Raw genomic sequence first — 15,717 nt, 5'->3', positions numbered from 1 at the left:
ATGAGGTAATAATAATGTGCTCTCATATATGGCACCTTTCATCTTCAAAGCATTTCATAGCCATTTACAAATTAGTCCTGCGCTGTACTCTGTGTGCAGGGTCAGTGCTCCATGATGGGCTGAAGTAGCAAAAAGTGTTTAAAAAACATACAGGTGACCTTCCCCCATTTACAAGCGCCACTTGTTTCTGGTGGTATCTGTTACTGGTGGGGGTAGAGATAAAATCACAAACACTAGTTTGAATCCCTGGCATTTGAAATATGAAGTGGTAACTATCAGCTTCTGTTTAATTCTCCCTAAGAAAATCAGTCCAATTCCCTGCTACCCCCATGAATAACTATGGTAAGAGGGTGAAAGGCTTAAAAAAAAAAAATATATATATATATATATATAATCTCCACCCCCATAAACCTATGCATAGTGAGTGCATCAACCTTCACCAGGAAAAACAAAAAATCTGTTCAGTAGAGTTGTGGACATACATGAGAAGTAGCACTGGATCTGCAGCCAGGGGCCTGGGTTGAGTCCTGCTGGCTGGTGATCATGGGTGTAAGTCCCTTAACCTCTCTGCCCCCCGTTTCCTCATCTGTGGAGCAGGGGCAGTCCTATGCATTTCCTCACTTCACTGCTCTGTTGTAAAGATGCACTGAAAGGAAGTTATGGTATAGCACTTCTGTGTTGGAGTGTGCCTGCTTGCAGATGGGCGGGATATTGTTCATTATCTGACCAGCCTGGGCATATGCAGATCCCCAAAGGTTGGCAGGGACAGGAAGCAACATTCCCAGACCACACTGCCCGGTACTCACTGCCATTACTATTGAGTGGCTATTTGCAATGGCAAGGGTCTGGTCCATGTAACTTCAGCCTGCCCTGCAACTTCCAGCCACCTTCTGCTAGAACCGGAGCTGGAAACCCCTCCCGGGTCTGAAGTAAGCCCCGACTGAGCCCACTCTTGGCTCAATTCATGCCCCTCCATGGAAGGTGCGTGGCCACAGCAATCCTAAGCAGCAATGTCAGGAGCCTCAGGGGGAGGGCCAGGAAAGAGAGGAGTTGAGAGACAGCTGCCCTGAGGCAGACAGACAGCCACCTGTGGGCAGTGAGCTGGTCAGTCAGGACTTCAGAGTGGTCAGCTGGCCTGGGGGGTTATGACCACCTGCTCAACAGATCATTTGGGGAGTTTTATCAAAATTAGATGCCCACCCCAGCTAGTGAGATTCTGACTCAGCAGGCCAACCATAGGGACCAGAAGAGTAGTCTTAAAAAGGTCCCCAGGTGATTCTGATGAACCAAATCCACCAATCTCGTCCAGCCACCCCCTTTTCTTTACAAAGAAGAAGGGACTTAAGGTCACACAGCCAGCTATGTCAGATACAGGACATGGAATTTTTCTGTACTGGGATTCCCAGGGTTTCAGGACGAGGGGCAAAGTGCCCACAGGGTGAGAGATCCCAGGTTAGGCAGCCCTCTGCTGAGAACATTCCTGGTGGCTGGAGAACCCTTCCCTGTCCCGCTAGGCACAGAACTGGCTCCCTTTCAGGCTCACATGGTGTCTTAGTTTCTTAGTGCTGCTGTAACAGAAATACACCAGGTGGGTGGCCTTCACAAACAAACATTTAGTTTTTCATAGTTTAGGAAGCTGGAGTTCTGAAGGCTTTCTGTCAGCTCCGGGGGAAGATCATTGTCGTGCCTTCTCTAGTGTTCTCCTCAGTATTCCTGGTTCCTTGGCGGTCTCCACGTGGCATCTATCTTTTCCCCATTGGTGCTTGCTTGCTTCTGTGCCTAACCTGCTCCTTTTATATCTCAAAAGTGGTCAGGTTTAAGACCCACCCTACACTGGTACGACCTCATTAACAAGAAAAACCCCATTCCCAAATGGGATTCTATCCACAGCAATCGGAGTTAGGATTTACAAGACATATTTTTGGGGGGACATAATTCAATCCATAACACACAGCAAAACTGGGTTTCGGAGCCACAAGAGCAAGAGGCTCAGGTCAACCCTGTGCCTGCCCTATAGGTGGGGCCTGCAGCTTCACCTCGTGGGAAGGCAAGTGGGTGTGAGAGTGCACTCAACTCGGGTCAGCTGCTCATTTCTCTCAGCTCTGTGGGTAGGTCCTACTTCCCTATGTTGAAAACCTTTGGGGCAAAACAAGGCTAAACCAAGTTGTAAATCTTACTGTACCTGGTCAAGTTCACTGCAGTCAATTTGTGTTTAAGTTAAGGGAAGTTGTGCAGTGGTGTGGAGACGGCCCAATTCTCAGGCTTGCCCCTAATTTGCTGTGATAATTTTTTTGGCTCATGGGTCTCAGCTCTCTCCTCTGTACAATGAAGGGAGTAGCAGAGGGTGGGGTGCAGGTGGAAATGACTACTGAGGCCCTTCTGCTATGGATAATCTGTGAGTCTGGAAAAAATGGAGCCTCTCGGGGTCTCCTCCCTAGCTCTGTCCCTGGATGGCTGAAGAGTGGCCAGACCTGAGCCCAGACAGCAGAAATACCCATGACACCTGACCTTTGTCTTTCAGGTCTCATTCCCACCATGCTGCACAAACCCAAAGAGGTTGCCCACCAGCCTAGGAAGGGGAGGTGGGGAGGGTGGGCAGGGTGGAGGCGTGGGTACACTCGGCAAACACTGCCTGCTGTTTTAGGCTGGGCTGAGCCCGCAGTGCACACACCAGGAGCTGAGGGGTGGGGAAGGTCTGTGCTACAGCCCAGTTGTTCCTGAGTGCCAGCCTCGGTGGCTGAAACTCTACAGGTGGGTCAGAGCCATTCAGGTAGCTTCTTTTCCCAGTGGAGGGCTGCCCCAAGTGGGAAATGTTGGAGTGTAAAATGTATACACACACACACACACACACACACTAGTTTCAGGAAAAAATAAGCAAACGAGTATTTAATCTTAAAACTTAAATGAGATCTCAGAGACACAGGCTTTGGAATAGGGTGTGTGCACTTATGACGTCTTACTTTCCCTGGAAAAATACTGCATCATGATGTGTGATGTATTTCTTCCAACTAAAAAGAGGGTGCAACCAAAGGTGAGGGGCTCTAGGGCTTGAGTTACTGCCAGCTAGAGCGTGGGGGCTGTGGGGCGCCAAGCTGTTGTGTGAACAAAGTGCCACCATGAAGACCTTCCAAGTGGCTTCCAGGAAGCAGCTGCGTGTGCTGACATGCATGTGGACAGAGCAGCCTGCCTGGCCACCTCTCAAGACTGGTGTTTCCTAGAGCTTTCCATTGGCAAATGCTGCCTCCTGGAACTGAGGGACAAAGGTTTTGAAATAGGCCCTGGTGGGAAAGAGAGAGAGAAAAAAAATTGTGGTTAGCAAAAAAAAAAAAAAAAAAACTCGAAAAAACTGCAACTCAGAACTTTCAACCTAACTCAGAACAGTTGTTATTTACTGTCCATTCATCTTGGGCTGGATTTTCCTCCCCTGCTGATGCAAAACCCTCTGGATTTTTCCAAGGTGGGTACGTGCAGTTCACTACTGAGATATTTCTCACGGATACATAAAGGGTTTGTACTCAGACCTTCCTGGCTACCAATTCCTATTAGACATCTATAGTAAGTGCTGGGCAGAAGAAAACCCAAAGGCAGTGCCTGACCTTTTCCTAAAGACAAGGACCCGATCCAAGGTACCAGGCAGAGAGTGACTGATTCACCTGCCCCGTCGCGTTAGTTGCCCAAAACGTCAAGAGGGCTGCATTTTTCATTAACTTGGATCTTTGACTTCATATAGACAAAGAGGGTGGAAGAGAAAGGATTTCCAAATGATCTATGGCCTCCGTTTATTTCCAAACATATTTGTAGTTTGATATACCAGAAAGAGAGCCAAACTGAGTATCACTCAAAGACAAACAGTAACATCTGGGCATTTAGCCTTTTTGGCACCAGATTACACCCTGGATCAGGAGATGAGCACCTATAGAGCCCACTCTGTGCTAGGCATTGTATGAGGCTCCAGGGGTTTTGAGATGACCCAGATGTGGCATGTGCCATGTAGGAGATCTCAGTTTAGAGGAGGAGGCAGATACATAAATACGTAACATCAGCTTATATGATAAGAGCAGGGGCACCCGTCTGGGTGTGGGGTGCCAATCACTAGGGAATCAGTGAAAGGGGTGGTTGAGTAAGCATAAGGGTGTTCCAGGCAGAGGAAACAGCAGGAGCAAAGGCTTAGGGGACTCGGACAGCTTGTTGTGAGTTGGGAACTAATAGCAGTCTGGCCCTGGTGGAACAGAAGGGGTGAGGTAGAAAGTGGAGGAGAGAAAGCCGGAGAGGTAGGAGCTGGACACCCAGGCCTCTCCCCTGCCCTAGCCCCCATGCGGTAAGAGCAGTCATACCTTACCACAAGTGGCTTATCCAGCAACCTCAGCTTCCCAGGACACGACAAGAGCTAGGAAGGTCTACCAAGAAGACCTGTCACCATCTGTACCACAAAGGCCTCATGCACCTCACTCAAGGGGAGCCTCCCACAGTCTATTTGACTTAGGATATGGTTCTGTTAAGCGTTGCTCTCCAGGCTCCAGACTTCCAGTAGATTAGAAGCTCCGAATTAGAAGGAGTGGGGGAACTGACTTCAAGGTAGAAGGCCAACTTGCCCAAGCAGAGAGAAGCAACAATGCACAACAACGCACAACCTGCCAGGGAGAAGAGAACAGGAGACTGCAAGGGAATCACAAAGACTCACTCAGGGATTGTTTAGTGTCGGGAGCAAATAGGGAACACAACCCGACAGCCCGTGGGGTCATCCCACCACTTTGCACAAGCTGGCTCTGTCTCAGTCATAGCCTCCTGGCCTCTCTGCACCATTTAAAAATGTTAGCTCCTCTTTCTGGAAGCTCTCTTTCCCTGTACTTCTGTGACATTACACTTCACAGTTCTACCTCTCTTCCTCCGTCTTCCCCTCCTCTCCCCACCACTAGGTGAAATCTTTCCTAGGGTCTCTTCCCTCCCTGCTCTCCACTTCCCTAATGGTCTGCACTGTGGTTACTCTCAGGTTCTCATCTCCCTTAGCAGATAACACCCCAATCTGGGTCTCCGGCCCTCATCTTGCCTTCAAACTTCAAGGCCCACATTTCCAACCACTTGCAGGACATTGTAACCTGGATGTCTCTCTGTAATTCAAACCAGTGCGTTCCATGTGGAAGTTTTCATCACTTTTATATATTTGAAAGTGCTTTGGCCAATTCATACTTCTTGAACCCTCAGTTTCCTTCTCAATAGTTTTCACTTCTCCCTAAACCCTCATGTTGAATCCATCCTGATGATTCTTTCACTTCTTCCCAGTGTCCCTCCATCCTATGACATCCCCTGGCTCCTGTGCTTGTTACTTTTCAGCAAAACCTCAGCAGAAGCCTCTTAACTGTTTGTCCCCCTGGACACAAGTGACCAAAGTGCCCTTCTGTTGCAACTAGATTAATATCTCTTAGAGTGTAGGGCTCTGTCACCACCCAGAACAAGCCCCTTAATGTTCCCCAAACTCTCAGCTTAGCGCTCGATGGCTTTCACAATCTAGCTCCAACTCTTTTTTTTTTTTTTTTTTTATAATTTACCCTTTTCCACCATTACAGTTTTGGGATCATGCATCCCTTTGAGAAGCTAATGAAAGGCAAGGATTCTCTCCCCAGAAAAACTACAGGTAAACCCCCGCCCCATGCACATGTTACATGCAACTGGGGGATGCTATAGACCCCCTGACAACCATCTCTGGTCGTAGACTGAGAGCCCGGGATCCACGCGTGCCCCTACACTCCATCAGCTGGGCTGCTTGCTCTCCTCACACGTTCCATATTCCACCTCTGGGCTTTTATTTGTGCACAGGCTAAGTGCCATCACTCCCATCAAGGCTTCCCTGGTCACGGGAAAGCTCTCTCCCTGCACGCAGACACTCTTTGGGCCTCTTCCATGTGCACAATCTTACCTGCCAGGCAGACCACCAGCCCCTGGACACAGGGAGGATGCAGTGGCTTCAGCTGAGGTAACTAATGATGGCCACCCGTTTGCAAGAAGCCCTTAAAGGATGTCTACTACATGCATGCAAGGAGGTGGGAGAGGAAGAAATTCCAGAAAGCAAATACATGTAAAATTTAGGTAGTAAAGGGGAAAACTTGTCCATTTTTTCAAACTTCAAACTATGTTAATAATTAGTGAGAAAGAAAGAAAAGTACCCCTCCTTCACCCACATCCTGATCAACACAGTCCTGTGCCAGCCAGACGGCCACATTCTCTGGCACTGATGAGCTCCAAGTGCTTTCTCACTGATGGCATTGTGCAACAGTCTCCTTAATGCAAAAGAGGGGACTGTGGTGTGGTAAAAAGAGCTTCACCCCCAGAGCAAGGCCGGCCAGGGCACAGACACCCTGGGCTTTGTTTCCCTGTGGTGGGCGGGGGTAATGAGCCTGCTCTGATGTGACACTTGTACGGGACAGTGTGTGAGAAGGGCGCTGTCCACTGTCTGCCGCCACCCAGGCGTGAAGGCCATTCATTACTTACATATTTGTTTCACCTGCTGCTATCTTCCCAGCAATACATACACATCAGCTGGAGGAGAGCCCTGTGGTCCCTCAGAGGCTCAGAGCATAAGCTGATGTCAGCCCTCTACTGTGTTTGCTTCACCGCTTGAAGTGCACTAGTGTGGCCATCCCGTCACCACACGCTCCCTGCCCCAAGTGAGAGATGAAGACAGTAAGATGAGAAAGGCTGCAACTGAAACTGGGCCTGAGCTCTTCAGGGAGAAGGCCTGGCCTGCAGGGAGCTCTCCCCCTTTTTCTCTCTCTACTCAGTCCCAGAATCATGCTAGATTCTGAAGTAAATTTCATCAGCTCAGTTTTTCCTTGGAAACTTCTGGGGGAAGGGGCTGCAATAGTGCAAGCTTCTTAGACAAAAAGGTCTTGGCTAGAGGGAACATGCTTTAAGTCAAGCTCTTCCCTTCTTCAGAAAGTTACAAAGTTCCCTATTCTGTCCCGGGCTTTCCCTGCCAGGGCAAACTTGGTGACGCCAAGGGGAAGCAGTGTGGAGAAGGACTATTTAAAGACATGATGCCACCAGCTGTTTGCAGCAAGAGCGTCTCAACTTGGATCCTCATTAAGTTGGCTAAGGGAGGGAGAGGAGGAAGGGGAAAATGACAACTGGCTCTCACCCATTTATAGATTTTTTTAAGCGGTGTTTTCATTTATTTCACTTTTTATCAGAGAAAACGGAGAGCTGCCCAGAGTACTGCACGCCAAAGGCACTAGTTATCTGTCATCTTTCAGAAAATCTTTGACCCAAAAACAAAGTGTACGGTGAGCTTTAAAAGAGTAAGTGTGCTATGGGGGAAAGGTCTCCTCATCTCCCCACCACTGGCCAGGTAGGTCTGCAGGGAAAGGAGACCCTGAGTCAGTCAAGCTCAGGTTGCTCACACTGGATGGGGGTTTATTTTTAGACCAAATGAGAGCTCAGATGCCTTAGGATAAAACAAGTTTCTGAACCTCTTGTCCATCGTAGTCCCTTTGCTCAGGGTTTCATAAAATCACAACTCAGTTCAATCCAAGAGTCTCAGGTTAGGGGAATAAAACATAAAGCACTGGCCTCAGGCAGTGAACCCTGGCCCAGGACACCAGTGGACTTTGGCCCAGGCCTCGGCTCACAGGCATAGTAGGGGAGGGGAGTAGATAGAGTCCTTGGGCCAGGGGTCAGGGATCTGGAGGGCTCCTGGGCCCACTGTTTCTGGGCCTTGCGTCCATGGGTAAATCTCATCCCATTTTTGGGCTTCAGTTCTCTCACCTACAAAGTAGGGAGCTGAGCTTGATGATCTCTAGGCCCTGTCAGTGCAGACTGCCCATGGCTGCAGGGCATGAAGGATAGGCTGTGCTACGTGGGCTGGAGCTAGCCAGACCTGAGCTCCAGGCCTGACCCTGTGCCTTACTAGCTGTATCATGTGGGCAAGTTACTGCCCCTCTTTAGCTTTAGTTTCTTCATATATAAATGGGAGTAATGGTGCCTGCCTTAAAGAGTTCCTGTGAGGATTAAATGAGATGGTGCAAATGAGTACTTGGCACAGTCCCTGGCACAACAGATGATCGATAGATGTCAGCTGTTTTCACAGGGATCAAGTTGGGTCTAACGGACAGAGGCTCTGAGTTGCCAGGAACAAGTAGAAGTAGGTGTGGCTGCAAAAGAGGGAGGCCCTGAATGGACAGAAAAGCCCTGAGGTCTTCATGCTTAGTTCATCCTGTTCCTCTGGCCGGTGGGGGCACAGAGATGGCCACTCTTAGGGTTGGATACTAAGTCAAAGTAATTGGAACACTGTGGCTTTCCTGAACTTCAGTCCAAAGGTGCTTGTGGTATATTTGTGGTATCTAGGGATGAATTCTGTAGCTAGAGGCACCTTCCCAGCCTTGGTTTGTCTTCTTCTGCCCAAGTCCTGCCGGGTGTGGTCCTTGCATGTGGCTTAGGTACAGGCTTGGTAGAGGCAGAGGTCATAGCCGTTGACAAGAGGGATGCTGAAGGGCCATATAGCTGTGGCTGCCCAGGACTGACATATATCTTAAAGGAGAGACAATGGGGAAAACGGAAGAAGCACTGAACCGTAAGGCTGGGTTATAGTCCAGGCTCTCGCTCATATGTCATCTAGAACTGGGACTCTTGAAGGTGATCTCTAAGTGCCACCCAGTTCTGCTTCCAAGATACCATCCCATGACCTTGAGTAAGTCACTTAGCCTCTTTGAGTATGGAATTCTTCATCTGCTAAATTAGGACACCAGCACCTACTTTCAGGGAGGTTGTGAGGAGCACGGGAAGTGTATACAGAGTATCAAACACAGAGGAGTACGGGAAGTATAAAAAAAAAAAAAAAGTATATATAGAGTATCAAACACAGGGCCTGACACATGGCGGGTTTCAACAGTTGGTGGGAGTACTGTAAAGGTAGTAGCAGTTACTGTCATTGTTGTTCTTATTATTGTCTGGGATAGTATTTCCCAAATGGGGCGGGTTTGTGATGAACACTGCGGAGCTCCGAGCACATGTTTAATGGTACCACAGCCAGTTCAGGTGGGGGAAGGCAAGCCTGTTCCTCTCAGCCATCCCTCTGCTCTCCGGCCTCCCACTGAGAAAAGATCTGGAGCCAGGGAGCTCACAATAAGTTGTGGGGGGAGACAATGCCTGGAAAATTAACTAATCAAGCCCTGGTGGCATAATGGTTAAGTGCTCGGCTGCTAACCAAAAGGTCAGCATTTTGAACCCACCCAGCATCTCCACTGGAGAAAGACCTGGCAATCTGCTCCTGTAAAGATTACAGCCTTCGAAGCCCTATGGGGCAATTCTACTCTGTCCTATAGGGTCACTATGAGTCAGAATGGACTCAATGGCAGGAAACAACAACAACATGTGTCCTAGGGAAGGGGATTTAGGGAGAATGAAGACGGTGAAGACAGGGAGTCATGAAGGAAATCCTCAGAGGCCTTGGGGTAGAGACAGCTGGGACCCTTTGTTCAACAAGGTCTTAGCAAAATGTTTTTCCTTACTGGAATATAGTTATTTATTCAGTGGATTTTATTTTTCAAAAGAACAAAAATCCATGCAATTGACAGCTGAAAATCTGCATCAAAATAGCTTTAAAAATATGAAAACTTCCACAAGAAAACTACTGGAACTGAAAGACTGAGCAGAGTAGCAGGATACAAGAAAAACATCAAAAATCAGTTGGATTCCTATACACCAATAAAGAGACCTATAAATAGGAATCAGGTAAGCAATACCATTTATAATAACCCCTAAAAAAAAATTTAGAAATAAATCTAACCAGGGATGTAGAAGACCTATACAAAGAAAACTACAAAACACTACTGCAAGAAAGCAAAAGATACCTACATAAATGGAAAAACATACCATGCTCGTGGATAGGTAGACTCAACATTGTGAAAATATCAATTCTACACAAAGCAATCTACAAGTACAATGCAATTCCGATCTAAATACCAACAGTGTTCTTTAAAGAAATGGAAAAGCCATCATTAACTTTATATGGAAAGGAAAGAGGCCCTGGGTAAGGAAAACACTACTGAACAAGCAGAACTCCTCACACTACCTGACCTCAGAACCTACTACAAAGCTATGGTAGTCAAAACAGCCTGGTATTGGTACAACAGACACATTGGCCAATAGAACACAATTGAGAACCCAGATGTAAATCCATTTGTCTACAGTCACCTGATCTTTGACAAAGGCCCAAAGTCCATCAAATGGGGGAAAAGACAGTCTTTTTAACAAATGGTGCTGGCAAAACTGGATGTCCATCTGCAAAAAAAGAAACAGGACCCATACCTAACACTAATTCAAAATGAACCAAAGACCTAAATATAAAACCCAAAACTATAAAGAGATCATAGAAGAAAAAATAGGGTCAATGCTAGAGGCCCTAATACACAGCATAAATAGCATACAAACCATAACTAACAACATACAAACACCAGACAATAAGCTAGATAACTGTGATTGTCTAAAAATTAAACACTTACGCTCATTAAAAGACTTCACCAAAAGAGTAAAAAGAGAACCTACAGAGTGGGAAAAAATTTTTGGCTATGACAAATCTGACAAAGGTCTAATCTCTAAAATCTACAGGAAAATCCAACCTCTCTACAACAAAAAGACAAATAATTCGATTAAAAAATGGGCAAAAGATATGAACAGACACTTCACCAATGAAGACATTCAGACAGCTAACAGACACATGAGGAAATGCTCGAGATCACGAGCCATTAGAGAAATGCAAATCAAAACTGCAACGATATACCATCTTACTCCATTACTGGCACAAATTAAAAAAAAAAAAGAAAATAACAAATGTTGGGAGAGGCTATAGGAGCTTGGAACTCTTATGCACTGCTGGTGGGAATGTAAAACGGTACAACTGCTTTGGAAAATGATATGGCGCTTCCTTAAAAAGGTGGAAATACCATATGATCCAGCAATCCCACTCTTAGGAATATATCCTAAGAAAAGTAAGAACTGTTACAAGAATAGACATAAGCACACCCATGTTCACTGCAGCATTATTCACAACAGCAAAAAGATGGAAACAACCTAAGTGCCCATCAACAGATGACTGGTTAAACAAACTATAGTACATACACACAATGGAATACTGTACAATGATAAAGAACAATGATGAATCTGCAAAACATCTCACAACATGGATGGATCTGGAGGGCATTGTGCTGAGTGAAATAAATCAATCACAAAAGGACAAACACTGTAGGAGACCGCTATTATAAAAAACTCATGAAAAGGTTTACACACAGAAAGAAACAATCTTTAACGGTTACTAGGGAGGGGAAAGGTAGGGAGGGAAAAATACTAACTAGACAATATATAAGTGGTAACTTTGATGAAGGTTAAGACAGTACACAATACTGGGAAACTCAGCAAAACTTGACCAAGGCAAGGTCATGGAAGCGTCATAGACAAAGCCAAACTCCCTGAAGAATCAAATTACTGGGCTGAGGGCTGGGGACCATGGTCTCGGGGAACATTTTGCTCAATTGGCATAACATAGTTTATAAAGAAAATATTGTAGTGTCTGGGTCTTAAAAGCATGTGAGCGGCCATCTAAGATACTCCACCGGTCCCGCTCCATCTGGAGCAAGGGAGAATGAAGAAAACCAAAGACACAAGGGAAAGATTAGTCCAAGAACTAATGGACCACAACTACCACATCCTCCACCAGACTGAGTCGAGCACAACTAGATGGTGCCCGGCTACCACCACCGACTGCTGACACGGATCACAATAGAGGGTCCTGGACAGAGCTAGAGAAAATTGTAGAACAAAATTCTAACTCACAAGTAATGACCAAACTTACTGGTCTGACAGAGACTGGAAAAACCCCGAGAGTATGGCCCCTGGACACCCTTTTAACTCAGTACTGAAGTCACTTCTGAGGTACACCCTTCAGCCAAAGATTAGACGTGCCCATAAAACAAGACTAAATAGGCACACCAGCCCAGGGGCAAGGATGAGAAGGCAGGAGGGGACAGGAAAGCTGGTAATAGGGAACCCAAGGTCAAGAAAGGGGGAGTGTTTTCATGTTGTGAGGTTGGTAACCAATGTCACAAAACAGTATGTGTATTAATTGTTTAAAGAGAAACTAATTTGCTCTGTAAACCATCTAAAGTACAATTAAAAAAAAAGATTACATCTTACAAAACCCATTGGGCAACTTTTGTAAGATGTCACATGGTGTCACCACAACTCGAAACTGACTGAACAGTGCGTGCACACGCGCGTGTGCGCGCGCACACACACACACAGAGAAAGAAAACCAAAACAGAATATATAGCCCAAAGAGGTTGGGGACTCTGGGGAAAGGGAGGGAACCACATATAGCAGGTGGTTCAATGATGTGCAAAGTTGGCATGTACAACACTGTACAGTCATCCTCCCCATTCTGCAGGCAAGAAAAGAGAATCTTAGAGAGTTGAAGTGAAGAGAGTTACCCAATGTCATCGTGACCTTAGGGACATGTTCTTGCTGGAACAGAGCCATGTGGGGGACCCTGTGGTCTTGCTGCCTTTAGCCTCCTTTACTTGAGACCTTTTATTTTACAAGAGCCTAAACAATTGCTTTTTTCCAAAACAGAACTCAGTAGTCTTTTTCTGGAATTCAGAAATTTTTTTTTTTTTTTTTGGTAATTGTAAATTGAGCCTTATGGTGTTTGCTAGAGTCAGGCCAATGTGCTGGGGAGGTGGGGCAGGGTAGCATTAGTGGTCCCAGAACACACGACCCCCACTGTCAGGAAATCAAGGACATAGAACCCGAGTCAGAGGTCATTTTTGCAAATAGAGGCAAGTTCCAAAACATCTAAGGCTCATTTCTTTTCCTAGTTTTCTTCTGCAGCTGTGACTTCAACTGGCACATGTTTTTAATCAGTCATATGAAAAAGGATTGTGGTCTGAAAATCAAAGCAGTCCTGTAAATAGTGTAAGACAAGTCTGCTAATCATTCCTCGTGGTCTCGCCTTGTCCTCATTGTCCTAAACCACCACTGTAAATACTGACTCACTTGGGGTTACTCTCCTCATGTCAAAGGGGGCACCCTTACAATAGTTTCTCTCAAAGCGACCTGGTTCTATTTCAAAGCCCTTTGCCCAAAACTTCCAAAAGCCCCTGTGATGACTGTCCCTCCAGCTCCGGGTGCTTGGTAAGCAGTGACTGGCATGATGTGAGCCTGTTTTGTAGTTATGCCCTAGGCGACGGCAGCTGTCGGCTGTGGGCTTTAGGAACAAATGAGTGGTTGTAACTGTTTCATGCACACAGTCCTGCTAAATGCGCCAACCCTTGCACAGGCCTGGTTTGTTTTCAGGGGGTCCAAATTTGCAGAACAAGGAAATTAATACACTTGAGATGCAAAGGCTCGATTACATATTAAGAACAAAATATATGCTCACAGCTTCAAGCAGAGGCCCTTCACTCAGCTGGAAGCAATCTCACCTCCACTGGATTTTCTGGCACACTGGGCCTCCAACCTAGGGCTGCCCAGCCATGGTGTGCCTTGAGTTTGAGATGTTTAGATTGGTGTCTCCCAGCCCTGTTTGGCCTCCTTGCCGTGAGAAGGCTGAGACTAGTCTCTCAGTATGTGCTGAATTAAATCAAATGCCATAATGTTTTAGAAGGACTTCAACTAACAACCAACTGAGATCCATTTCTAGACATCAAAGTATTGGGATGATATCTGGTTCCTGCTAAATCATACCCCAAAAAAGGAAAAACAAAAACAAACTGTTATGGATTGAATTGTGTTCCCCCAAAACATGTGTTGCAAATCCTAACCTCTATGCCGGTGGTTATGATCTCATACGAGAATGGGTTGTCTTTATTATGTTAATGAGGCAGGATCAATGCAGGGTGTGTCTTGAGTCAATATCTTACCAAATAGAAAAGGAGGAGATTAGGAAAGCTGAGATGCAGGAAGATAGATGCCAAGCCACATGGAGATCTTCAAGGAACAGAAAAGCTGAAGAGACAAGGACCTTCCCCCAAAGCTGACAGAGAAAGCCTTGTCCTAGAGCTGGTGCCCTGAATTTGGACTTCTAGCCTCCTAAACTGTGAGAAAATAAATTTCTGTTTGTTAAAGCCACCCATTTGTGGTATTTCTGTTACAGCAGCACTAGATAACTATGACACAAACAAAAAAATCAGCCCAAACCCATTGTTGTGGAGCCAATTCTGACTCATGGTGACCCCCATGTGCGTCAACGTCAGGGTAGAACTGTGCTCTGTGGGGTTTTCAGTTTCTGATTTTTCAAAGTAGATCACCAAGCCTCTTTCCTGAGGTGCCTCTGGGTGGGTTTGAACCACCAACCATTCAGTTGTTGAACGATTAACTGTTGATACTACCCAGGGGCTCCTGCTAAATCATATGGCATTTCAACATACTTTAAAACGATCAAGACTACCTGGCAGTTCTCTCTCCTGGGGCACTCTGAGGAGGCCTTCAGAAGTTTGGCCAGTCCATCTGGGGCTACAGCAGCTTGCAGTCAGTGTCTGCAACTGCAGGGCCAGGCCTTGCCCCCAGGGCCTGCGAGTGTCTCTGCTTCCTCAGCACCCCCTGATGCAAGTGTATGAGAAGGGGAGCAGGACAGGGGAGGGCCAATAGGCGAAACAAACGGGAGGGACAGGTTGGTCCTAATGGGCTCCAAGCCTCCCACAGCCACAGGGCTGGTGTCCTCCTCTGGGCTCCCTTCTCTGTGTGTGCCTCTCACGTGGTGTGCACTTATCATCTGCCAACCTTTCTCCCACGCCTGCCTATAAGCCCCTTGAAGGCAGGAATCTTTGGTGATATTCACCCATCTCTGCATCCCTAGCTTTGAGTACAGTGCCCAAGACACAGTGGCTTAAAAAAATATTTCTCAAACAAATGTAAACATTTGGCTTATTTAAAGATGTAATCTAGAATTACAGAATTTTGTAGCAGAAAGGCACTTCAGAGATCATATAGTCCAACCATCACAGGGAAGCGAAAACTGAGGGCTAGAGAAGTTATAATGGTCCCTCTAATATGACATACAATAATTGGAGCTATTGGCAAAGGTTTTCTCTGTAAGCCCCCTAAGGACAGAATTTGGAGACAGTTCACCATCAGTGCTCCATGTGCTCACCTTCCTGGGACTTCACAGCAGGTGAATTCTAGTTTGGTACATGAATGAATGGCTAGATGGATGGATGAATAACTGCCTGTCTCAGACGCTGGTCTGAGGCCCCAGAGCTTGTAGACAGGGCTGGAGCCAGTTCTCCCTATCTCCTCATTTCCAGGGTGATGCTCTTTCTATCAGGAACTTGCTGATAAGAGGCCATCAGCATGGCCGCTGAGGAAGGCTGGGCTCCCTGGGTCAGATGCCAGGGTTCACCTGGCTGGGTTAGGCAGAGGCCACATAGTCGTGTCTGGGACCTGGGAGCCCAGGGCAGAGCCCAACCCTGTGTTCATCTTCTCTTTCCATCTGCGATGGCCTGGTGTGCCTCAGATGGCAGACGCCTTGAGAGTGGGCACTTTGAGTCCTCTGCTCGCTCTGCTCAGGCTCCTGTTGATGGCCAAGCAGATGTCTATGGAGGGTGCTGGGATCTCTCCGCAGCCCCGGCCACGAGGAGGGACACTCATGCAGCTCACCTGCTGGGCTGGACAGCTGGGGAGCAGCCTGCCTGTCTGTTGGCAGTGAGTCACCACCAAAATCACAGATTACCCTCC

General features: G+C 46.8%; 1 protein-coding gene across 2 annotated transcripts in view; it reads right to left on the bottom strand.

Annotated features, from left to right (window-relative positions):
* Positions 1-2,858: 2,858 nt before the first annotated feature.
* BABAM2 (BRISC and BRCA1 A complex member 2) overlaps positions 2,859-15,717 on the bottom strand; it is a 682,281-nt gene continuing 669,422 nt past the window's right edge. For both annotated transcript variants that reach the window (XM_023550554.2, XM_003411950.4), the window contains one exon: positions 2,859-3,278. In XM_023550554.2, the coding sequence (XP_023406322.1) occupies positions 3,215-3,278 (64 nt within the window). In that variant the 3' untranslated portion in view covers positions 2,859-3,214. The remainder of the gene's footprint in view (positions 3,279-15,717) is intronic.

Source organism: Loxodonta africana, chromosome 12 (assembly GCF_030014295.1).
Source record: "Loxodonta africana isolate mLoxAfr1 chromosome 12, mLoxAfr1.hap2, whole genome shotgun sequence".
NCBI lineage: Eukaryota > Metazoa > Chordata > Mammalia > Proboscidea > Elephantidae > Loxodonta > Loxodonta africana.
Note: the sequence above shows the minus strand (reverse complement) of the source record. Positions and strands in the feature narration are given on the sequence as shown.